The following is a 25,606-nucleotide window of genomic DNA, read 5'->3' as shown; positions in this document are numbered from 1 at the left end:
TGACTTTTGTTGTCACAGAGATCTCAGCACAGTGGTCTGTGTCAGTGAGAGCATTTATCTGAAACCTGATATGTTCAGATTTGTTTCCTCGGGTTTGAGCTTCTCAGCATTTTTCTGTGTGTGTGAAAATGAAAAACTCATCTTTGTAAAGTTATCTCTTCCAGAACTGTAGCATCACCCGAGCCGCACCACGTGACCCGTTGCCTCAGTAACGTTGCATCAGCATCCGCAGCATCAGCATCCCCGGCAGCTGCTGTCAAGGTCGCCGGCGTGAGGCATCATGGGAAGGTGAGGAGTACAGCATTCCCCACATGACCCCCCCATCCTCTCTTTCCTCTTCTGCGCATGAGCTGACCGACTAACCGAGTAAAGGGCTGCAACCATAGAAGGACATGGGGCTCGGCTCACGAGATGCGGTGATGATGCACAGGAGTCACGCATTTCAGCACGTAGGAGCGAAAGGGGCGGGGCCACGGCACGGCAGCACAGCGCGGCGTCACAGTTTCTCATAGGTTGATGGAGGTACGGGGAGAAATAATAAACACAGCTGCGTGCGGGTACGTGCGCTTCTCCTCGCAGCTCCGTGGCGTGGAATAGAGCAGAGGAGGGAGGTCACATCAGAGTGGGGCTTTCTCTGGAACCACAGGTGAGTGCTCGACCTGAGTCCGGCTCCAGACACGGTTTGAGGTTTTGATTCATATTTTGTGGGAGTGATTAGCTTCATCCTGCTCCGGTTTGACCGACATCAGACACAGGATCATCTTTGTGTCAGTTTCCGGTTTTTCAGCTTCAGGTCGAACCCTTTAACACTTCCACTCGATCAGAAGTCATCCTTTCCTGAGGAGAAGCAGCAGAAAATCGGTCGTGTCCTTCCTGATGGAGCCGGCTGGTACCACGGACAGCGCCTAACGTGGTGTGCTCCTTTTCTCACAGCTCTCAGCGCCGGCGGGCGGGTCCTGCAACGCTTTTAGCAACCACCACCTGAAGATCTCCTCTCAGCATCCGCGTCAAATCTTCCAGAAAGTTCACCCAGCTCGAAATTAGAAGATGGCAGAGCAGGTGAGTGAGTGTGTGTCTGATTGGAGGAGTGTATTTAGACACTGCACGTGTGTGGAGTGAGTGTATGTAAAGTCAGAGTGAGTGTGGGCGGTGTGTGAGTCAGACATGGGCACTGCAGACGTGTGCACGGGAGAAACATTGTGTACTATAAGTGTTTGAGCTGGTTTCCAGGATGCAGACTGGATGTTTGTTTTCCTGAGGAGTGTTTGGTGTCTTTATTGGATTCACTGGAAGGAGAGAGGAGTGTGCGGTCTTCAGGAGACCCATGACCAGGGGTCTGCATCCTTTACTTTCAGAGGAGACATTTAGCCTCAGACCACCTGGACTGAAGTCATTCAGGAGCCAAACAAAAATCTACTTTATCTTCACAATGAAGCCTATAAAGTGTAAAAAAAAAAAAAAAAAAAAAAAAAGAAAAAAAGAAACTCTAAACATTGTTAAAATTGGTGATCAATTATCTAAACGAGATTTTTCTAATCTATACAGTTATACATGATGTCCAAATTATTTTTTAAAAATATTTTTGAATAATTAGCAAAATTTTCAAGGAATTTGAAAAAATAAAATAAAATAAAATAAAAAAAAACTTGTGACATAAAAAAATAAAAATAAAAAATCCTCAAAAATATGCAAAACTAAAAAAAAAAAAGTATGGAAAATATTGCAAAAAGAATTTAAAAAATAATTTTGATTTTCAAAAAAAATGCAAAAGTTAAAAAAGAAATAAATTTCAAAGAATTTACAAAAATGTTAAAAATATCTTTAAATTTCCAAAACATATTTAAAAAATAAAATTTTGTGAGCTCAATATTTAACAAAATTTAAAAAGCTGCCAAATATTTTGGAAAAATTCAAAATTTAAGAAATCTGCCAAAAATGTAAAAAATTCTTGCAATTAAAAAAAAAATGCAAAAAAAAACCCGGAAAATTTAGAATTTCAAAAGATCTTTTAAAATTGCTTGGTTTGATGTAGATATGTTGCAAATTTAGCTTAAAAAATAATTTAACCCTTTTAATTTTTTTTTCTATAAGTGTTCATATCTTTTATCATCAATACGCTCTGTAAGAAAGATAACAAAACAAAAAAAATCAGTTATATTTCTCTAAAGCTACAAGGAGCCCCTGCAAAGGAGTCAAAGAGCAGCTTGAGGCTCCAGAGCCACAGCTTGAAGACCCTTGCTCATGACTTTATGTACATTTCAAAAGACAAGCCCAGAATTATGTCATACATTTAATTTTCTTTCACACCACCAGTGTTGGGTTTTACTTTAAAATCAGTGTCTGACTTGTTTCCTGAGGAACTGAGGGCGAATGATCATAAACTAAATCTGAATGACCTGACCAGACATCAGCTTGTTAAACCTTACAGTCAATTCCCTTCTCATGCATTAGCAGAAAAAAAACCCAGAATGCACTGCAGCCATAAAACTCTCCTGGCGCTGTCTGTCTCGCTGCTGTTGCTTCCCTCTGCACGTACACATAGCGGCAACAGGGGGGTTCATCATTTTCCTGTGGGGTCTGCTAAAAGGAACTCTGGGAAATGTTTAAATGAAATTAGAGTGAAATCTATTTACAAACCTTTTCAATCGTCTCCGTCGGCCGTGCTGTTTGTGGATGTGTTCAGGTTTGTTTGGCTGGTTTGGTCCTTTGGCTGACGCTGATTCCTCTCTGGGTTGTAATCTTAAAGAGACTGAACTCAAGATTCAAGACTTCAGATGTGAATTAATATCCACAGAAGACATGTATAATAAAATAAACTGTTCACATTCAGTAGGCAGAAACATGAGGTAAAACTTAGCTGGTGACATCAAGTTTAAGGAAAAGAAAAAAATCTAGTTTGAGTCCATTGTCTCCTCTTTGAGACAAAGTTTGTCCATCTTTCCCACTTCTCAGCGAAGGATGCTCCTCTCAGTCTCAGAGAAAAAGTCGTTCTTTCAAGTTTCTATATTTCTGTTGCTATTTCCATCTATTCACTGAGGTTTGGAGGCTCAGGTTATACCATCTCTTTGTTTTACATTTTTTATAAGCAATGAGCAGGATCTTCCAGAGGTAAAAGTCTTTTTATAAAACAAGTTTCACTTATCAAACCAAAATACAGGAACTTAACATCATGAAGGAAGGGCTTTCTTATACCGATGTTGCAAGCTCTTGATTCAAGTCATTTAGGAGCCACAAAATCAACTTTATCTTCACAATTAAGACTACAAAGTATACAAAGTTCTATACATTGTTAAAATTGGTAAATAATAATCTTAACAATATTTTTTAATCTACAAAATTGAACCTTATGTCAAAAAAGTTATGTATATTTTTGGATAATTTGCAAAATTTTGAAAAAATATCAAAATAAAAAAAACTTGCAAAAAGGTAAAAAAAAAAAAAAAAAAAAAAACTATAAATCTCAATAAATATGCAAAACAGAAAAAAAAACATTTTTAAAGAGTTGTTAAAAAAAAGTCAAAATAATTTTGATTTTCAAAAAATTGGAAAAAATTAAAAAAGAAACAAAATTTCAGAAATTCACAAAAATTAAAAAAATAAATAAATATTATATTTTTGTAACTTCAAAAATTTAACAAAAAAATAAATAAAAAATGGCAAATATTTTCGAAATTTAAGAAATGTGAAAAAAAATATTCTGAAATTTTTTGGAATTAAAAATATCAAAAATATTGGAAAATTGAGAAACTTGCAAAAATTTCAAGCAATTGAGAAACAAAAAAAAACCGTTCAAAACTGCTATGTTTGCTGCAGATATGACGCACGATTAGTTAAAAAAAAATGTTAATACACCTTTTTTAGTGTTAATGTTTTTAGTCATCAAAACCCTTTGTAAGAAAAATAAAACATCTTTTTTTATTTAAAAAAAAAAAAATTAAAGCTAAGAGGAGCCACTGCAAAGGAGTCAAAAAAGAATCTGTCGAGAATCTGAGTCGACCAAGAATATCTGATCGTTTATATCTGAAAAGGCAAAGCTGTAGCACGAAATAGTGAAGAGTGAATAGCCTACTTAAAAACTTAAAGAGCTGCTCAAATCTTAGTTGGAGATGAAGAAAGTTATTGCAATTTTGACTTAAAAGTTTGACTTTTTGGTCTGGAGAATAAATCTCTCCAATTAAAACCGTTGCTGCAGATTATTCTTCAGATTTATGGCTTTATTTTTTAAAATGAGTAAAATTTAAATAAGCCTTATATTTACCCTGAGATGCCTGTAGGTGTGTGTGTGTGTGAAGGGTTGTCTGTCCTTGCGTGTTAGCTCTGTGAGAGGCCAGCGACCTGTCTTAGGTGTCCCCGCCTGGGGCCCAGTGTCAGCTGGGAAAGTTCCAGCTCCAGGGACCCTGACAGGGAAAAACTCGGAGAGATAAAGGAAGGATGGACTTTAACTCAGACTCATCACCTGCTTTCATTAATAAACACACGATCAGAAACCTGCGGGGTTCCCTGCCACGTCCTCGCCTGGCTTCCTGCCTCTATCCCTCGTGCCACACATCGACCCGCTCGTCGATAATCAGCTGAGATCCTCACGCTCAAAACACGCATGAAACATTTTAACGCTCGATGCTTCCTCTCCTCTTCCTGGTTTCAGTCTGAAGCAGAGCTCTGATTGGCTGGCAGAGAGAAACTGGGCTTTCTGGCTCAGGCTGGATGTGGGTCACTGAGTGTGTGTGTGAGTGTGTGTGAGTGTGTGTGTGTGTGTGTGTACACGCCCATGAATCATTGCAGCAGCAGCAGCAGCAGAGTTACTCTAGCTAATGAGACCGTGCCTGCGTGCTGTGCTTACTCTCAGCCTCTGCTTATAAAACCGTCACCTCCAGGCTGTGATCATGAGATGAAGGAAGGAGGAGACAAGGAGGCAAGGAGGCAAGGAGGCTGGTTGTTTAGTCAAATCCTCTGTTTTTCATCAGATCTGTGTTGTAAAGATTACAGACGACGTGCAAACAATCAGGCTGGATTTGTGCTTCAGGAAAATGTGATCACACTCTGTCATCGTGGCACTTGTTGCCATAGTAACAGAGCATCTGTTGGTTGTGCAACAGGCTGCGAGCAGGGGGAAGTTTGCCTGCAGCTGAATGAAACGTCGATGTTCATCCTGTGTGTGCTCTTTAAAGATGAAGTCAGGAAGTAAAATAGATAAATTAAAACATAAAAGCATCGACCATGAGATTTTAAAAGTTGTGCCAGGGTTTCATCCTCGACCAACTTCCTCTCATCGATTGGTATTTCAGACGTTGGGCTGCGGTCATGTGATCAGGATGTTTTAGCGAGTCATGGTGACTTGACAAAAAAGCAGAGACGGACTTGACCGATGAGGGAGACAGAGAGGAAGGTGAACTTCAGGAGGGTGGAGCAGTGTGTGTGTGTGTAAGTGTGTGTGTGTCCTCAGTGAGCTCATGTCTGATTGAATTAACTTCAGTATTGTTGCTTTTTTTCGCAGGCAGATGATATGAGACGAGTCCGAAGCTTGTTTGAAGCTGATAAAAAAAAAGTCTCTGATATCTTCTCCAGAAATTAATCTCATGTTCAAAACGATCATTTTTCCCCAGAATTTGATGTTTAATCCTCAATGTTCAGGTTTCAAATCAAAAGTATTTATATTTTAGGGACACTGGATATCCTCCCTAACTCTTCCCAGCCATCCTTCCTGATAAAGGTGAAAATGCAGCGTCAAGAAAAAGAAAAAAATCATTTTAAAGTAGTGTTAACATTTAATCCTTATGTTAAGTACCACATCTTACCAGTTAAAGGAGCATTCCACTCTTTTTAATTGTTTTCACCCTTAGGGAACAGCCTGTTGTTATAAGATCTTTAAGTTAAGACACTAAATATAAACAGAAACTTTGATTTGAAGAGTAAAAAAAAGAGAGTTCATCCTAAAACTATCTTGTGAAGTATGAAAAAGACTTTCAAAATAAAAGACTCAATAAAAGCCACTTAATCAGGTTTACATGATAGCATCGCACAGCTGCTGCAGATTAGTCGTCTGAACATCCATGATGAGAATCTCCCGTTCCACCACATCCCAAAGGTGCTCTATTGGATTGAGATCTGGGGACTGTGGAGGACATTTGAGTCCAGGGAACTCATTGTCATGTTGAAGAAAGCAGTCTGAGATGATTCCAGCTTTATGACATGGAGCGTTATCCTGCTGGAAGTAGCCATCAGAAGATGGGTACACTGTGATGCGTTTTTCCAATCTTCTATTGTCCAGTTTTGGTGTTGCTGTGTGAATTGCAGCCTCAGTTTCTATTATATCAACTCCAGGATTCATTTATTTATTTATTTTTTATTTATTTTTTATTTATGTGAACTTCAGGGTCAACAGATTTTGAGATTTCAGAGTGATAAAGAAGGAATTGCTGTTCTTGAGGTTCTGCCCCTTTACAATAACCCACACCTTTAGTCACATCATCATTCAGAAACAACAATGCACATTCATGTATTATTTTAAAAACTTATACTTTTTTTTTTTAAATTTCGGATCAAAAAAGCAAATTTTTGAAATTAAAAAAAAAATCTGAAATTTGTCAAATTTTTACACATTTTTAGAAATTCTTTAAATTATATTTTTTACAACTTTGCTTCTTTTCTTTTTTTTCTTTTTTTCATTTTTTAAAATTCCAATTTATGTCTTTTTTTTAATTTTGCAACTTTTGATTTCTTTGCAACTTTTGAAATTTCTTAATTTTTACGTATATTTTTAGTTGCTGCTCACTGGATATTTTCTCTTTTTGGGACCATTCTCTGTAAACCCTAGAGATGGTTGTGGGTTAAAATCCCAGTAGATCAGCAGTTTCTGAAATACTCAGACCAACAACCATGCCATGTTCAAAGTCCCTTCAATCACCTTACTTCCCCATGCTTCCAGAAATTTGTGTTAACGAGCAGTAGAACAGTAAAATAGGTTGATAAAACAGAAAGCGATGATCTCATCCTGATGAGATTGGAATAATGTCAGAGTCTGCGATGAAAGACTTTCCCCATGGTTCCTCAAACACCTGCAGCATCTAAAGGATACTTTAGGATAAAAGTTAAGGTCTATTTTCACCGAACAGGAACAGACAGAGCCGTCTGTAGACACACCCTGAGAGGATCAGTGTGTCTCTCAGTGTGTGAGCTCACCACTTCATCGATCGCACATAAATGTCACCTAAATCCTCAGGGAAAAGAAGGCAAATGTTGACAGGAAGTAAAACAAGCAGGTTTCATCAGCCTCTGACCTTGGAAAGCAGAAAAGATGGATCCAAACACAAACCCTGGAGATCTCCTGGAGATCCTTCAGATCTTTGTTTTCAACGTTTCTGTCACCTTCATCTGTCCAAACCGTGCTCCTCTCCTCATCTGATTGGTCCGCTGAAGCCCCGCCCACCTCTCCAGTCCTGCAGAGTCGCAGTCCACGCTAATGTTGACTGACCTAGATCTGATATTGTGGTACCAAGGGCGCTGGATCACCTGAGGCCTGCGCAGGTCTCTGTTCAGTCTCATATAACAGCCGCTCGCTCTGCAGCGTCAGCTCTGACGGCTGAAACACACACATCAGCAGAAACACAGAGACACAGTGGCCTGCTTTCTGCTGCTCTGACCCTGCCTGACCTGCAGGGATTTCAGATGAGGGATCAATCTAGTTCTTTAAAGCCTGGAGGTTGTCACATTTAAAAAAAAATCCCTGAGATAGGAGCAGAAAGTAACTGTACCTTTTATTCTGCACATTGCATCCTGGGACAGTCCCATCCTCCATCCCTCTGACCCTGAACAGGAGTCACTAAAAGCGCGTCTCACCTGGGTGGGGGTGGTTTTGCAGTAGATCTGTGAATGTCACCGGAAAGCGTTTTCTCCCTAACAAAAAAAAATCTGCGCCTACAACTTTGACTCATCATTTCAGCCTGAACAAAATTTCCCTTCTTGCAGACATTGGTATTAACTCAAATAATCCACACATGAAAAGAAATCACAACGTTCAGGTCCATAAATAATGATTATGGTGAATTAAGTACGATAACACAGGAAAAAAGTATTGAACACACCATGGAAAGGCTGTATACTTTGGACAGGAAATGCACCATACCACCTGAAATCTGTCAGTAATTATTACTTGAACTTCCAATTAGTGCAAACCAACATCAGCTGGGCTAGAGCAAATTGATGGTCCTATAAAAAGGTGTTTTTTTCACCAAGCAGTTAAATACCACTCACCTCATGATGGGTAAAGGCAAAGAGCTCTCTGAAGACATTCACAACCTGATTGTTGCTCAGCATCAGAATGGAACTGGTTACAGACTTATATCAAAGCACCTGAATATTCCAGTCAGCACCGTTGGGGCCATTATTCACAAGTGGAAGAAGCACCACCTTACCATCAACAGGCCACGCACAGGAGCTCCTTGAAGATTTCTGACCAGGGAGTCAGGAAGATAGTCAGAAGAGTACTCAACCAGCCAAGGACCACCCTGAAAGTGCTCCAGAGAGACTTGGAGGCAGCAGGTACAATTGTTACAGAGAAAACAACAGGCAATGCACTCCACCGCCATGACCTCTATGGACGCTCAGCCCGCAAGACTCCATTCCTCAAGAAAAGGCATGTTGAAGCTGGTTTAAAGTTTGCTCAACAGCATCTTGACAAGCCTGTAGAATACTGGGAGAATGTTGTCTGCTCAGATGAGACCAAAATCTGACCTAGATTGGACCTTCCAGCAGGACAACCATCCAAAGCACACGGCAAAGTTGACTCTCAAATGGTTTCAGAAAAAGAAAATCAATCTGTTAGAATGGCCTAGTCAATCACCTGACTTCAATCCAACTGAACATTTGTGGAAAGAAGTAAAGAAAAGGGTTCACCAGAGGGCACCAAAGAATATTCCAGATTTAAAGACAATCTGTGCAGAGGAATGGGCCAAAATCACACCTGAGCAGTGTGGGCCATTAGTTCAAACATACAAGAAGCTTCTGGAAGCTGTCATTGCAAACAAAGGCTTCTCCACTAAGTATTAGATGAGTCTCAGTTAGTGTGTTCAATACTTTTTTTCCTGTGTTATCGTACTTAATTCCACATCATCATTATTAGAGAGTTTCTCTGAGGTGAAGATGAAGAGTCTCCATCCAGACGCTGTAACGTCTCATCATCGTCCCGGCAGAGCTGCTCCTCAAACGCTCACCCTGATTTTATTACGGGGAGAAATCGATGAGTAATGAGGACTGAGGAGCAGGAGCAGGAGGACGGCTGCTGGATCAGGTTTCCTGTTGTTAAGCCGTCATGTTTCAGCCATTAAATAAAAACAAGAACTGTATACAGCTTTTTAAAAATCATCTTAGAGCTTCGGTTTCACAGGTTTTATCGACCACAGAGTAACGTCAGCTATCGTTCCTGGTTTTGATGTGATGTGGTTGAATCCAGTCTCATGTCAGATAATGAGGTTTATGAGGATGTGCGTCATTAGCGCTAACCTGTCTGGCGTCAGGATCACATTTTAATTGAGTCCGTGTGTCAGCTGTGTTTAATGAGAGGTCGTTATGAGCTCAGGTTTCAGATTCATGTCTCTGTATTTCTCCTCCCTGACGTCTCCTCTCCTTGCTCCTCTTTCTGCAGGGGAAACAGGTGACAGGTTACCTCCTGTTCTCTCTGGGCACCGCTGTGATTGGCTCTCTGCAGTTTGGGTACAACACAGGAGTCATCAACGCTCCAGAGGGGGTTTGTAACTCGACTTTAACTTTTTGAATTCGTTGAAGTTGTTGTTTCCTGTCTCTGATCCTGATCTCTTCTTCCAGAAACTACGCAACTTCTTCAACAACACCTGGATCGAGCGCTATGGCGTGCCCATCAGCCCCGGGGTCTGCACCATCGTGTGGAGCGTCTCTGTCGCCATCTTCAGCGTGGGCGGTATGGTGGGCTCTTTCAGTGTGGGGATCATGGCGAACAGATTTGGCAGGTAGGACGTAAACTTCTTCCTTTAGTTCCTCTCATGGTCTGACAGTTTTTCTTTCACCAGAGTTTTCTGTCTCCTTTAATGGCTCCAGATGTTTCCTGTGTGGTTGATCTGAACGGTTCCACTAATGGAGGAGATGTTTGTGTGGGAGCCTCAGCTCAGCTCTAATGTTCCCCAGAGACCACCTCTAAGTCTTTTATTTGATGTCTCACCGTAATCTGTCTTCTCTCATGGGTTGACTGTTATCGTAAATGTGATCAACACGGACAGTCAAAATAATCAAGGGTTCAGAAGAAAAACACAGACCTCAGAAACAGGGACGGGGAAAGACTTAAGGAGGGGCAGGTGCTCAAAGTTAAAATGCCATACAGAAAGTACATACCTTACAATATGACCGGCTGGATTGTAGAAACCCATAGGGCTCTAATTTCGTGGCACAGTGCAGGGGGCGCAAGCCTGGTGCACCCCGCGCAGAGTTAATGTCGTGTGGCGCACCGCCATGCGCTGCCAATTTCACAATTTGGTAGACCATCTGCGCAGAGATGGGTGTGACGGCGCACCAGGGGGAGGTGTCGGCAGATTCATGTTGGAGCAGTGACAATTTTGTGCCAAAAAAGCGCAGAAAGTGCGCTGAAAGCTCGCCAGCTTCAACCTGGTCTATTCTCGGCGCATAGCGGAGTGCACCCTCCGCAGCTGTAATTTGGTGACAGGCGCACATGTGCGCACACGTCATCAAAGCCTCAGAGGCAGGTTTCCAGAGTGTCAGGCACATTTTATGCAGTAAACAATCACAGCAATCACTATTTAATGTAACTGTCTGAACCAGCATATACATTTATATCTATATTAACTGTCCCGTCACATCTGATGTCAGATTAAAGCCGTTTGTCATAATGGAAAGTTAACCTGACGGCAGCTGGAAGTTTGATGCACATCTTACAATTAAACAATAAACAGCCTTAACATCTGATACTGAGTATATATCTGGTTCTCTCATTTCATTTAATTCAAAGAAAAGAGGGAGAGAAAAGACGAAGTAAAAAAGAGACAAAAAAAAGTAAAAATAAACCTGTGATTATCCATATTTCTCTGTTTTAGTCTTTATTTTTAACGTGATCTAAAAAGATGGAGTACATTATTGTAAGGAGGATGAGGTGGAGACACTGGGAGAGTATACAGTGTATCACCAAATGTTCTGCTATTTGGCGATGACAAACCAGGAGTGCAGGTGGATCAAAAGTATTCTGAAGGGATAAGCCAGCTGTGTAACTGTCTCTTCATTTTGTTCTCCTATTAATGACAAAGGAACAGATTAAATCTGTCCCGGGAGCTGGCCCACACGGTGACGCGCTTCGTGTCCATTCTCCTGCTGCAGAGACAGCGGCTCTGACCGTCTCCACTACCGGGTCTTTCCAGCACACTTTCCGCGGTGTCGGGGATCAGTCAGACCAATCAGACGCTGCGCCTCAGTCGCAGAGCATTTAAAGGCGAGGAGAGGTGCTCATTTGATTGGTGAAAACAGCGCTCTGCTGTGTTAAACCCACTCACGGCTTTTCTCCTACCTCTCTGCGCTCCTCTGCGCCTTGACTGCGCCTCTCTTGGCACTGCAGGAAATTTGAAAAGTCAATGTGATGTGATCACGACAAGATGTTAAGTTAAACAGCACTGAAAATGGCTCCCTGTCACTGACCTGTCAAACTGTTGATAGGGACCCTGCTTTCCATTTTAATCAAATTGGAGGACAAAAATGAAGCAATTATGACAGCTCTGTATTTTAATTTCTCAGACATTCCACCATGCTGCAGTTATAACAGTAACTTTCTGTTGCCCATGCTCTGAAAAATGTCAATGACTTCACTGAGGTTGACTGGAATTTCCTTCTCAATTTCCTTCAGTTGTCAGTAAAAGACGCTCAGACATCCTCTCCTCAGAGCGAAGTTTTGTTGTTGCTTAATTTTGGGGAATGAACATTCAACAGTTGCTGAGACAGGGGATGCTCTTTGCTCACTTTAACTTCAGTCATCGTGCAAGAATGAACCTTGCAGAAACTCAACGCTACTGCTGCAAAACCTACTTGCTGGACCAGTTGATTATCCCAACCATCGGCAATTACAGGCAGGGCGGCGCTTAGCTCTGAGCACGTCAGGTCAGGACAGGTCGTGGATTATGTGACTGAACAAGCTACATCTAAATTATTCTAATTTAATTTAATATTAGATTTTTTGGGCCTGCTCATAAATCAAGAGGGTAGTTTGGACAGAATTCAGACTGGGAACAGTGGAAACTACAAGTCTGGCCCAGTTCAGCTGAAGCCAATATTTTAATTTTCCAGATAGACATTTTACCATGTGTGTGAGTCCCCGGCTCATTTTGGCTTAATTTGATTGTGTGGGGCCTAATTACTGTTTCATGGTGTTTTGACCAATCAGAATCAAGAATTCAACCCAAGTGAGTTTTATACTAAGAAAATCACCTCTTACTCTCTCTCTGTGTTGAATTCAGTCTTGGAATGGCGCCTTTATCTACATCTAAACAACCAGGTTAAAGCGTCCTCTTTAAAACGTGACTCACAATCACTCGTCAGTGAAGTCATCAGAGCAGAAAGCTCCTGACCTTCTCTTCCCCTCTGAGGGTGGATTGATCTTTCCTGAAAAAAACAGTGTGTGGATCAATACAGTGATGAATCTTTAACCTCTCCTTCCTCCTCCTCGTCATCTTCGTCTCCTCCTCCAGGCGTCGCTCCATGTTCCTGGTGAACATCTTGGCCGTGATCGGCGGCCTCCTCATGGGCTTCTCCACCATCTGCTCCTCCTACGAGATGGTGATCGCAGGTCGCCTGGTCATCGGCCTGTTCTGCGGCCTCTTCACCGGTCTGACTCCCATGTATGTCGGCGAGGTGTCGCCCACTCCGCTCAGAGGAGCCTTCGGCACTCTTCATCAGCTGGGCGTGGTGGTGGGCATCCTCATCGCTCAGGTCAGCAGACGTCCTCTCACTCCTCGTCCTAATCCACCTTTTCTGCTGTGTCTGACCGGGCTGTGGGGGTTTCTGTGCAGATCTTCGGTCTGGAGGTTCTGCTGGGTTCAGATACACTGTGGCCCCTGCTGCTGGCTCTCACCGTGGCCCCTGCTGTGCTGCAGTGCATCCTGCTGCCCTTCTGTCCTGAGAGCCCTCGGTTCCTACTCATCAACCTGAAACAGGAGGAGCAGGCCAAAAAAGGTAAAAGTGATTCTCAGTCAGGGTTTAAAGCACAGTCACTTTTGAGAGTTTAATCTCTTCTTGGCTTTTCCTTCTGGCATATTCTACTTTTCCCAGAAAAAAACTTCAAAGAACGTCAGCTGTCAATCATCATTAAACGTGACGTAAAACTGTGTTTTTAAGCTCTAATAACCAACGAAAAAGAACATTTTCAGAAAAAAGAGGACTTGAACGTAATGTCTTCATATCAGCACAGCAAACAGATGTGAGAAACATTTCTACCAGGTGTTTTTATTTTTGAAGTTTGAACGCAGCTCATCAGGAATGACTGGGGAGACTCAGTTTTTGACAATACTGCAGCCAGCCACCAGGGGGAGCAGTTTTTGTGCTGATCTAACTTTGAGCCGAGCAAGATGACGTCCATTTTTTACAGCCTGTGGTTGAGACCAAATTCTGCCAGAGCAGTGGTTCTCAACTCGGGGAACAAGTAGACAAGGCCGCTCCAAGGGGGTACACAAGATCCCAAAAATTCATTCAAAAAACAGCAAGCAAGCAAAAATCCACTTATTCATTCAAGTTTGAATCCAATACAAGTTAAAGTTCATAAACTAAATGTTATACCTATCCATTAGACACTAATAGTACAGCTGGGTTTTGCGTCTTTTAGTCCAAACTGCTTTGCACTTGTTAGGGAGTACTTGGCTGAAAAAAAAAATTCACATGGGGTACATCACTAAAAAAAGTTTAAGAAGCACTATGCTAGAGAACTCTTTGAGCAACAATCACATGACAAATGTCTGAATTCAAGATACTAAAGATAAGAATGTAAACTGTTAGAGAGAAATAACTTTCAATGGGGGAAAAAAAGGACTTTTTTGGTTTCTTGTATAGAAAAATTATTCTTATCAGGAGCCCTAGGAAGCAATCTTTTTCACCCTTTACCAGCAGACCAGGGGTTATTTTTTGAAATTGTTTGTATTATAGAATAAAATAGAATAGAAAAGAATAGAAAACACTTTATTTATCCCTGAGGATAAATTCAGGAGGAGTCACAGCAGCAATCAAGAAAACAAAAGTAAGAAAGTGTATAGAAAGTGTAAAAAGGTCCATAAGAAAATAGATGCTGACAGCTTGTCCATCATTGTCCAGTCAGCCAGCCTCCACCTCCACAGGGTCCAGGACTGAGCTTCTTCAGCAGTCTGTTCAGTCTCTGTCTCCTGGATCCTGTCTGCTCACAGCAGGTGAAGCTCTTCCAATGTGGCGTTTGTGTCTGCTGTTAGCTCTGTTAGCCATGTCTGTGAATAGCATGATGCTACTCTGCCTTCTGGTATTCCCTCTGTTGCTGGGTTAGCACAGCTAGCTCGTCCATCTTATTGGAGATAGATCTTATGTTCCCAATAACGATGGATGGAAGGACAGGTCAAACCAGCACGTCGTCCTCACCTCCTTCTCCTCACCTTGTGGGGAAACATCCGGCCTTGCACCAGTTAGCATTGACGTGCTACAGACTGCTAACAGCTGATTTCACATGTAAACAATGCAGCCATGGTTACATGTAGGATCTCCAGACAAACACAGGAGAAAAAGTAGTAAAAATATCACTGAAGACAAAACCAACAAATGAGCCACTCAAAGTAATGATCCACTCCAAATGCAAAAATGACGAAAAAGCGACGAAATTGTCACAAGAAACAGACAGCGTTAACAGGAGGGAAAGTTTGACTGGTGATTTTAAAGTCTGACCGTATTTCTTGATGGTGCACTGCGTGTGAAGACAACTAAGCGAGTATCAGTCTTATTAGACTCAATCAGAGCCACATTCACCTGAAAAGTCCAAAGAAATGTCATGATACAAGATATAAAAAGAAAAATGACTCCTGAATTAAGAAGAAAAATGTACTTGTTTAGTTTCTCACGTTCAGAAATCAGACTTTTTTTAAGATACTTGACAAGTACAGTTTTTTTACTCCATTGAAACATTTTATAACTAATTCAGGTGTTTTTATTTCTCGTCATCTTGGATTTAAAAGAATCACAAAGCAGCAGTGATTCATCATCCTGTTTTTTAACAGTGATGTCGCCCCCTGCTGGTCATTCGAAAAAATGCAGTTTAAAGAAATGGAATAAATTGAAACTAGAGGGCTTTGTCCACTTTTTATAATCTTTTTTTTCTCATGTCATCTACAGCAAATGAAGCAGTCAGCACTCTTTTCATTTTACACGAAGTGAGACTAAAACAAGCAGGAAAAATGAGGCATGAGAAAGACAGAGGGAAGTCGACTGGTAACAGATACTCGGGGTCAGATCAGGTGACTCCAGATGATGTTTTTTCCCAGAGAGGAAGAGAAGAGTCCTTGAACGGGACAGAAGGTTCTGGCATCTGTTCATCGAGCGACCTGTCAGGGTGGACTCTGAGGCTGTGACACACTTCTTCCTCACACCTCCACTCTGACACACACACACAAACAAAATGAGTCAGACTCCTGCAGAGAGGTGCTGACACAGCTCTGCTTCTGTTTTGTTTTTGTTTTTTGTTTTTTCTTTATTTTTAAGCCTGATAAAACTCAAATCCTAAACTCAAAATAGCCTTTTTGTGGAATATTTTGTGTCTTACTAAAGATTAAAAAAAATGGACTCAGCTCCCGTCTTCAAAGTGAGCGTTTCCTCTTTCCTAAATGTTTAACTGCCCCTTTAAGACAGTTTAAAAAAGTCTCTGCTCATCAGCAAATCTCCCCGCTTTAAAAACTGGGATTATTCCTCATCACACACTCTTCTCGTCCTGGCAGCGTTGGTGCGTCTGCGCGGCAGTGAGGACGTCAGTAAGGACCTGCAGGAGATGAAGGAGGAGAGCGCCAAGATGGCCATGGAGAAGAAGGTGACCATCGTGGAGCTCTTCCGCTCTGCGGCGTACCGTCAGCCCCTCCTCATCGCCATCATGCTGCAGCTGTCCCAGCAGCTGTCAGGGATCAACGCCGTGAGTTGGATTAACAACACAAAGACACGTTTTCATAAAAGTTAGGAGTGTTTAAAGTTTGTTCCTGAACTTTTCTTTGTCTCCTCAGGTGTTTTACTTCTCCACCAGCATCTTTGACTCTGCAGGAGTGAAAAAGCCCATCTATGCCACCATCGGAGCCGGCGCGGTCAACGTGGTCTTCACCATCGTTTCTGTGAGTGACTCCAGTCTCCTGTCGTCTCCTGAGTGTTTGTGTGTTTGCAGCAGTTTGTGACGCTTTGTGTCTGTCTGTGATCAGCTCTTCCTGGTGGAGAAGGCGGGGAGGAGGACTCTGCACCTGCTGGGGTTGGGCGGGATGGCGATCAGCGCTCTGATCATCACCGTCGCTCTTCTGCTGGTGAGTTCAGCATCGTCAGACATCAACATAAACTGAGGGCAGGTTTGTAAATCTGCAGTTTGCAAATAAAATTTCAAAAAGAACTTTGAAAGTCGCCGTACAGAGTTGTGCCGTTAAAAAATAGTAATTAAAATTATTTTTCAAATACTCTAATAAAGGCAGAAGTCATAAGGTGAGTCTTCAACCTGGATCTTAAGGAGCAGAGTTTCAGCAGACCTGATTTTTTCTGGCAGTTTGTTCCAGATATTTAGAGCATAGAAGCTGAAAGCTGCCTCTCCATGTTTGGTTCTGACTCTGGGGACTGAATGCAGACCTGATCCAGATGACTTGAGTGGTCTTGATTAGAATCAGAATCAAGTTTTATTGCCAAGTACATTAGCATATACAAGGAATTTGTCCTGGCGTGTTGGTGCTAACGATAAATAAGAAAATAATGAAAATGCAGAAACAATATATAGAAAATGTTAAGATATGAAATAAAGAATAATCACAAAATAATAATAAATTAAAACAATTATAAAATATAATAACAACAATAGTACTACTACTACTAATAATAATAATTATAATAATAAGAATTATAATAATAATTATAATAATAATAACAATAAAAATCATCATCATTATTATCATTATTGTTATAATCATTATTATTTTTTTATTATTTCTGTAATTTTTTTTATTAAAATTATTAATAACAAAAATCCCCACTATCTTATTATTATTGTTATTATTACTACTACTATTATTATTATTACTATTATTGCTATTATTATTATTATTATTATTATTTTTATTGTTAGTGTTATTATTATTATTATTATTATTATTATTATTATTATTATTATTATTATTATTATTATTATTATTATTATTATTATTATAACTATTATTATATAGTTCGAAAAATCAAAAATATTTACAGAAAAACAAAATAAATATAATAATTATAATGAGAAATGAGATGTGGGCATTTTTCCAAATTATGGCTAATAGGTCAGTAGTAGTTTTTAAAGATGCAGTATAAAGGGGCTGAGAGGCAGAAATGTTATATTCACATTTGTGCACCCTGGGTCTTAAGAGGTTACAATCTGTCCTCTGACTAACAGGAAGCCAGCTTGAGGACCTCAGACCTGGACTGATGTGATCCTCCTTCTAGGTCTTAGTGAGCACTGGAGAAGTAACTTCTAAACTTTCTGAGTTTTTAGTAAGACCTGTGAGGATGCTGTTACGGTACTACTAAAGCTCACAGGATAAAAGCATGGACCAGTTTTTTCAGGTCATGCTGACACATCAGTCCTTTAAGCCTCCACACATTCTTTAACTTCTTTAAACTTTATTCTTAAACCTGATCATCTGGAGCTGCTCACTGACTTTAAATCTCTCTGATCTGGCTCCAAAAACAGTGATCTCAGTTTGACCTTTGTTTCTTTGTTTAGAGCCTGTATGCGATGATTGCCTGTTGACATCATGACGTATAACTGTGTGTGGTATGAATAATGATGCTAACTGACTTTTTTGTTTTCTTAAATCTGAGTCAGTGAGAGCATATAGATGTTCAAACAGAAGAGGCCCCAGGATGGAGCCTTGGGGGACTCCACATCTCATTTCTGTCTGCTCAGATATAAAGTTACCTACAGATACAAAGTGGTCTCTGTCCTTTAGTACCATTTAAAGCAGTTGAGTCCTGTGCCAGAAAATCCCACCCAGTTCTTTGGTCAGTTTAGCAGTATGTCATAGTCGACTGTATCAAAAACAGCACGATTTCTGAAACTTAACCACTGTCTGTGTTAAAGTGGATGTCATTGAACACCTTAACCAAAGCAGTCTCAGTGATGTGATGAGGCTGGAAACTTGACTGGAAGACATCAAAACAGGGGTTTACAGTCATAAAGTTACGTCATTGTTGAAAAACTGCTCTCTCAGAAATTTTACTTTAAAATGGTAAATTGGCATGTAACTGTTCAAGCCTGTCTTGTCTTAAACCCTTAGGATCCCAAACCCGTGGGCGGGTTCAAAACACTAATTTTCAAATGCCTAGCATCATCAAACCATTAGTCCTATTCAAAAGCTGTGGTGTTGTGAGTGGTGTTATCGTCAGATTCTCAAATTTCCCACGGTTCCTGAATGTATCACTTGTGACGTCAGCAACATGCGGAAAACCGGCGGGAAAGAACGATGATTTTTGTGAGACTGCCATCCACACCTTGTTAATTCACACATCCTCTTTGAAAATCTGCAGAAAATCAACCGTTTGCTCTAGCTCAATTCTGTGAAAAACAAATAATTATAAACTCTTTACTGCTTTAAACAAGCCTTGAATGATTGATATATGTTAGATATTTAATTTTAAATAATTCTTTGAAAATTTGCTTCCATCTTCCTGGTGTCATGTTTCAGCTTGGGGCTGCTCTACACCAATCAGCAACAGTTTGTGTGTTCAGAGCATGTAAAAATGAAAATACTTCACTTTTCTTTGATCCAAGACTTAAAAAAGTGGTTTGTACATAGTTATTAAAATTTTTCATTGTTTTAGAGTAAATATTCAGAAATTTTTAATGTCCGCTTGTCTTTATTGAATATTTTCTTGCATTCTGGTTCTGTTTTGTTGCTGAGACATTGTTGACATTGTTTTTCCAACTTTGTAAAGTCTATACAAATGAGATATCTTGCAAAATTTAACAAACAAAAACATAAATGACTAATTCTGCAGCTCTCAACAGAGTTCTTACAAAAACGTGTCAAAATTTCACAATGAATTCTCAAACTTTTCTCAGAATCTTGAATGAACACTTTTTACTGCAGTTATGTTTTTGTACCACCAGGTGTCAGTAGTTCACCAGTTAGCAGGGACTCCAATGGTTGCATGACTTCTTATTATTGTTGATAAACTGCTTCCATGACTGACTTATCTGCTAACGGCGTTGTTGTCCTCCTCTCTCGTCTCTCTGAGCAGAAAACATTCAACGCCATGAGCTACGTGGCCATCATGGGCGTCATGCTCTTTGTGGCCATGTTCGAGCTGGGCCCAGGTCCAATCCCATGGTTCATTGTGGCTGAGCTGTTCTCCCAGGGGCCCCGCCCCGCCGCCATGGCTGTGGCCGGCTGCTGCAACTGGACCGCCAACTTCCTGGTTGGGATAAGCTTCCCCAAACTGGAGGTGAGGGCTGGAGAGGACTCAGACGGATGTGGTTTGGTTTTTCTTTGTCCCTCCATGATCCGGATAAAAAACCAAACAATCTGATCTGCTCTGTGTCTTCAGGAAGTCTGTGGTCCCTGGGTCTTCCTCATCTTCACCACCTTCCTCGTCCTCTTCTTCATCTTCACCTTCATCAAAGTCCCTGAAACTCGAGGAAAGACCTTTGACGAGATCGCCCAGTGCTTCGGCAATGCCCCGCCGCCCTCCTCCTCATCCGTGGAGGACCCTCCTGCCAGCGCCAGCACGGCCGTGACGCTCCCCGCCTCCCCTGTGAAGGAGAAGGTGCCGCTGGTGGAGGCGCCGGCTGTAACTCCACCTGCTGCGGCTGAAAGCACGCCGCTCGCTGAGAAACCAAACTCCACAGAGCAGGAGAGCGTGTAGAGCGTCCGAGAGGGCCGTAAATCAGGGAGAGGTTTTAGGAAAAGTGTAAATTGTAGTCAGATCTCACACCTCGAAACAATAGAAACTTTTATAACAGCGTAACACCACACAGGCTCTGACCTTTACAAGGTGCTTCAGCGATTACTCCTTAGACTCCTTCTTTTCTCAGACATTAACTCCAGATCGTTCCTTTAGCTCCTCCCCTCTGATAGATAAAGGGAGGACACACTGTACAAAACGACAGGTTAGATAAACTGTACATTCCTGGTGAAAGAGAGAAGCCGCTCTTTAGACCGAGTCCAGTCAGGACAGGTGATGATGGAGGAAACCGATGCTCACAGGTTAAAGGTGAAGTGTGTGTCGACACTGTGCACTGTTAAGTGTGTTACGTTTGTTCACTTCAGAGTTCCGGTCCACGTGTCGTGAGTACGGTGGCCTGGATGCACTTTTTTTAAAACTCACTTATTCCTGTCGTTGTTTAGTGCAATACCGTAGACGTAGTTTCACCGGATAATATTTATTTGTGATCAACTTATTTATTGTTTTAAAGAGTTTTCAAACCACAGATGAAACAGACGGATGCTCTGACCTCAGCTGTTAGATATATACTGACAAACAGAGCTTTTTAAAAACGCCAAAGTACTGAACGATGATGTCCCCCGGTGGACACATGACCTCAGAAAAAAGAGCAGCAGCCACAGGTCAGATTAACTCTATTACATCTTAAATTAAGCTGCAATCCACAAGTTTATTCAACTTTTAAATACGGTGCTCAGGATTTGCTGTGTAGCAATGTGGGCGAGTCCAGACTTTTCTTTGCCTTCTTTAAGAAACATCATTCGAGGCTCAAAATGTTGTGAAAATTTATGATGAAGACACATTTTTCTTGACTTTAAGCTCAAAAATAAGATGTGAGTAAAAAGTGAGGAAAATGTGCAACTTTTAATACGTTAAAATCCACTGCCAACCTGCAACAACTGATTTTAACACAAGTCCCGCCTCTGACAAGGCAAACAGCCAATCATAGCCTAGATAGTTTCTTTTAATTAGCAACTGAGGCAGCCAATCAGCTCTCTGGCAAGCTGAATCCCTGTTCAACAGGTAGTTAAGCTAGCTGTTGGACTTTTACTTACATCTTTAACAGTAAAAATATAAAAGGAGGGACGAAAGACCTGAAACACAAATGACCAAAAAAAGAAAAAAAGCTTAATTTGAAAAAAAAAAAAGAAATGTACAAATTGATTTCAGTTTACTTCTTTTTTTTTTTTGATAGGACAAAAGACTTTCAGTCCTTTTCAAAAAAAAAAAAAAAAGACTTGAAAAACATATATATATATATATATATATATATAAATGAAATATATATATATATATATATATATATATATATATATATATATATATATATATATATATATATATATATTTCATTTAAATATATCCCTACAGTTTACTTTTTTTTATAGGACAAAAAACTTTCACTCCTTTTCAAAAAAAAAAAAAAAATATTTGAAAAACATATATATATATATATATATATATATATATATATAAATGAAATATATATATATATATATATATATATATATATATATATATATATTTCATTTAAATATATCCCTACAGTTTACTTTTTTTTATAGGACAAAAAACTTTCACTCCTTTTCAAAAAAAATTAAAAAGCATATTATATTATATTATATTATATTATATTATATTATATATATATATATATATATATATATATATATATATATATATATATATATATATATATATATATTCTTTTTCGAATTTTTCTCTTTTTTTCTTGTTTTTTATTCTAATATGGAAATTTACCACTTGTTACAAGCCTTTTAAAAGTTATTATTATTTTTATCATTGTTTATATTCAATATATTTATTTATTTATTTTTATTTATTTTGCATCGTTTAATTAGGCTGCAAAACACATATTTTTCTGCTGATGAGAAAGGCAACCCCAGCATTGGCGTAAATTGGGATTTCCCTGTTTTTTGAGACAGCCCCAAGTGGACACTTAAGGAACTGCAGTGTATTTCACTTTCACGCCGACCTAATTTTCCCAACTCTGCAGGTTTCCACTTGATTCTTTGGACATAAAAGCAAAAAAAATGAACTTATTACTCATCTCATTTGCCTCTCAGGGCTTCCGTAGAGTTTATCTGATGTTCTTGTGGATTGTTGCTTTATTTAATAGTCTAATGTGTTGGAAAATGTTCGTGAATTGGTTGATGTGTGAGTGTAGCCGTGGCCTGCTGACAGAAACTTATTTACTAAATTCACCTACACAAGTAGTCACATTAGGGTAACGTGCAATGTAAATTATTTTGTTTAACATAAATTAAAAGTATTTATCGTAGAAGTTAATTTTTGTATAAAGTATTTAATTCTAGAGAATTTTAAACCATAACGATTTCCAGACCAGCTCTGGGATAAAAAGTAGAATCTGGGTTCTGTAGTGCGTTAATCCGTCTGAGGGTTAAACATTGTTAATCTCGTCCTTCCCTCTCCACATTTAGACGCACTTTGTTAACCAGATGATTAGAGAAGAGAAGCATTAAAGCCACAATCACTACGAGGGGCATTTTAGCACAGCAGCGCTTTACGTCAAATTAATAGAATAACAAATAAACTAGAGTTCATAGAGCAGTCGTGTATATCCGGCCAAGCTGTTATTAGATGACTAGATATAGATGACTTATATAAAATGTGCAATCAGTTAAAAATCTGAAAGAGGAGCTGAAATTAAATCAAGCAACTACAGGGGAAGTGCTAATACTGTGAAGGAGAACGGAGAACGACATAATGTGATTTGGTTTAAAACAATGTGATTTTAATGTTTTCATGGTTTAATTATTCTAAAAACGGAAAATGAATATTTAAATTATGTTGATGTGATATTTATTTCCTGATATAATGATGAATTAAGCGTCCACTTCTAAAACAGTTTAACTACAGCCCAACTGAAAGATGTTTACATGACGAAGCTACGACTGTATGGAAGCTAGTTAGCATAAATTAGCTTCCTGGAGGATTTAAAGAGCAGCTTAATTTTTTTTTTCTTTTAGCTAAAGAAGTTTATTCATCGTCAAACACACACCTGGTTAAAAGTCACATCTTCATGACAGTGTGCGTGACACTCCAGGCCAGAAGGTGGCAGTGCAGCATTTAATTCATTTTTATCTTTTTAATCTTGACATAAACTAAAAAATGACACTACAAATTAATATTTAAATCTCTTCTGGTGTGTTTAAAGGCTCCGTCAGATCCAGACGATGTCTCAGCGATGTGTAGCAGAGAATTGGTAGAGACCAACAGATTTTACATCAAACGACATGATCTATATTTTCTTTGCTTGATCTGCTTGAATTACTGGAACTTAAATTACTAAAATTTTATTTTTCCTTAGTTAAGCTTCACTTGGAAACCATTCCTCTTTTTTCTCTGGCAGGATATTAGAAAGATATTGCTCTTGTGCAAATACCTCAAATGAAGTGAAACACTGGTTCAGTCAAACTTCCTGCCTTGTTTCAAACTGACTGATGTGCAGAAACAGAAACTTTAGCCGGGCTCGTTCAGATCATTATTTCTTGCTGTGGAATCACACATGATGATGATGATGATGATGGTGGTGGTGGTGGAGTTGCTGCTTTGTTGTGTATCACTGTGTTTGTGGAAGATCGTGTTGTGCTGTGTTTTGCACTGGCGGAGGTGTGTGTGTGTGTGTGTGTGTTTACACTCCTCTCACGGTAAAGTGTTCAGTGTTGTGGGGTCCTGCTTCTGTCTGTGGCTTCTCCTACACGCCGCTCCGTCACTGTAACCCTAACTCTGCACTAACACCGAACCTGACCAAACCTGAGTCCAATGATGTGGTTTTAAGTCCTTTTGGGATTCATGAACATGGCGCCCCCTAAAGCAAGAAACTAGACGTTTCACCGAATCAGAATTTTAGATGTGATGTGCAGATGAAGCTTGTGAAGAGCCACAATGTATTCATCTTTGTCCTGTGTGCAAGAGTAAATAACTTGAGTTAACAATCTTGTGCACAATTCTGATTATCCATCTGCACAAGTCACGATCCTGAGTGTTTAAGTCAGTGATCTTGTGCATATTGACTTGTGTTTGCACAAGTTAATCTCTAGTGTCCTCGAGTTACAATCTTGTAGGCACATGTTATTTTCTTGTGTTTTTAAGTTAATTATCTTGTGTACACAAGTCCGTCTATCCATCAGCACAAGCCATGATCCTAAGCATATGAGTGAATTATCTTGTGCATAATGAAAGGTGATCTCCACATCAACGTAATCCCCAAATGCAAGAAGTAAATATCTTGCATGCACAAGAAACTATCTTGTATGTACAGATAATCAACAGACTGATATAAGTTCATGATCTTGGGTCCACAAGATACGATCTTGTTTGCACATGTCATTTTTAGTGTCCATAAGCTAATTATCTGTATGCACAAGTTAATATCTTGTGCAACAGCTTAGCTAGATTGTCTGAAACAGCGATAGTCCTTGGTGTACAAGTAAATTATCTTGTGTGTATGTCAGATACATTTCTGTCTACAAGATAATCATGTGTTTGCTCAAGTAATGTAAACAAATCTTGTGTGCACAAATAATTAACTTGCTGTTAGGAGTTAATTATCTTGTATTCACGATTTATTCTCTTGTGCACACATGTTAATATCTTATAACACAACTTGATTAGCTAGTTTGCACCAGCTGTGATCTTGTGCACACAAGTTATGTTGTGCACAGTGAGGAATTGTCTTATACTATTTTTTTTCTTGCACACAAGTTTTTATTTTCTGTGCACAAGATAATTAAGTTATAACCACAAGATAAATTTATCATTTTTTCAGGACATCAGGGGTTTGATAGAGACAAACGATAGAGTGCAATCACACCTACTGTTTCCTCTGAGGGTGATAGATATTCAGAGGGGACACTGCACCTTTAAGAGTAAAACAGGGTTGAATAAATGTGCCTTGGTGGTTTGTGATCTTGGTACAATATTCTATGAAAGTACCTGCAGTGTTTTCCTTCAAGCGGTGAGACTTCATGTCCAGCGTTTTGTTAATATCGTGGGAGCAGAAGTGACCAGTCTTGCTGAGGTTTTGCTACTGAATTTTTGATGAAGACCATCAACTCAATCAATTACCCTATTCCTGAATACAGTACCACCTCATTTTGTCACTTTGAGCCCCCTGCTGGCTGTTAGAAGAAATGCAGGGATGAAAACACAGATGTGTTACCATCACAGAGGTTTTTTTTTTCCTCTTCTTATGCATGATTTCCAGTTTCCACTTTGCTGAATATATGAAAGGATTTAAAACCATAGTTTGGACTCAGGTGCCCACTGCTCCTAATTAACGCCATATGCACAACTCAAAAGCCTCCACTCACTGTATAAAGAAAGGAGAGTTTCAGTATTTAAGTGTAAATATGTATTTTTTACAAGAGTAGTATTTATA

General features: G+C 39.7%; 1 protein-coding gene across 1 annotated transcript; it reads left to right on the top strand.

Moving 5' to 3' along the window:
• Positions 1-377: 377 nt before the first annotated feature.
• On the top strand, positions 378-21,357 carry LOC141803046 (solute carrier family 2, facilitated glucose transporter member 1-like). The gene is made up of 11 exons (XM_074686914.1): positions 378-646; positions 934-1,059; positions 9,641-9,742; positions 9,820-9,980; positions 12,711-12,951; positions 13,032-13,194; positions 15,960-16,147; positions 16,236-16,340; positions 16,425-16,523; positions 19,480-19,683; positions 19,786-21,357. The coding sequence occupies exons 2-11, from the start codon at positions 1,048-1,050 to the stop codon at positions 20,101-20,103; spliced, it is 1,593 nt and encodes a 530-aa protein (XP_074543015.1). The 5' UTR covers positions 378-646; positions 934-1,047; the 3' UTR covers positions 20,104-21,357.
• Positions 21,358-25,606: the final 4,249 nt, after the last annotated feature.

This window comes from Halichoeres trimaculatus, unplaced genomic scaffold, assembly GCF_033239565.1.
Source record: "Halichoeres trimaculatus isolate MK-OKI-2021-1 unplaced genomic scaffold, fHalTri1.1 fHalTri1_scaffold_14, whole genome shotgun sequence".
Lineage (NCBI taxonomy): Eukaryota > Metazoa > Chordata > Actinopteri > Labriformes > Labridae > Halichoeres > Halichoeres trimaculatus.
Note: the sequence above shows the minus strand (reverse complement) of the source record. Positions and strands in the feature narration are given on the sequence as shown.

Excerpts from the sequence above, each read along its gene's own strand:
- LOC141803046 (XM_074686914.1), top strand. Across the intron at positions 13,195-15,959 it reads GGAGGAGCAGGCCAAAAAAG|CGTTGGTGCGTCTGCGCGGC; the intron begins GTAAAAGTGATT and ends TCGTCCTGGCAG. Across the intron at positions 16,148-16,235 it reads AGCTGTCAGGGATCAACGCC|GTGTTTTACTTCTCCACCAG; the intron begins GTGAGTTGGATT and ends TTGTCTCCTCAG.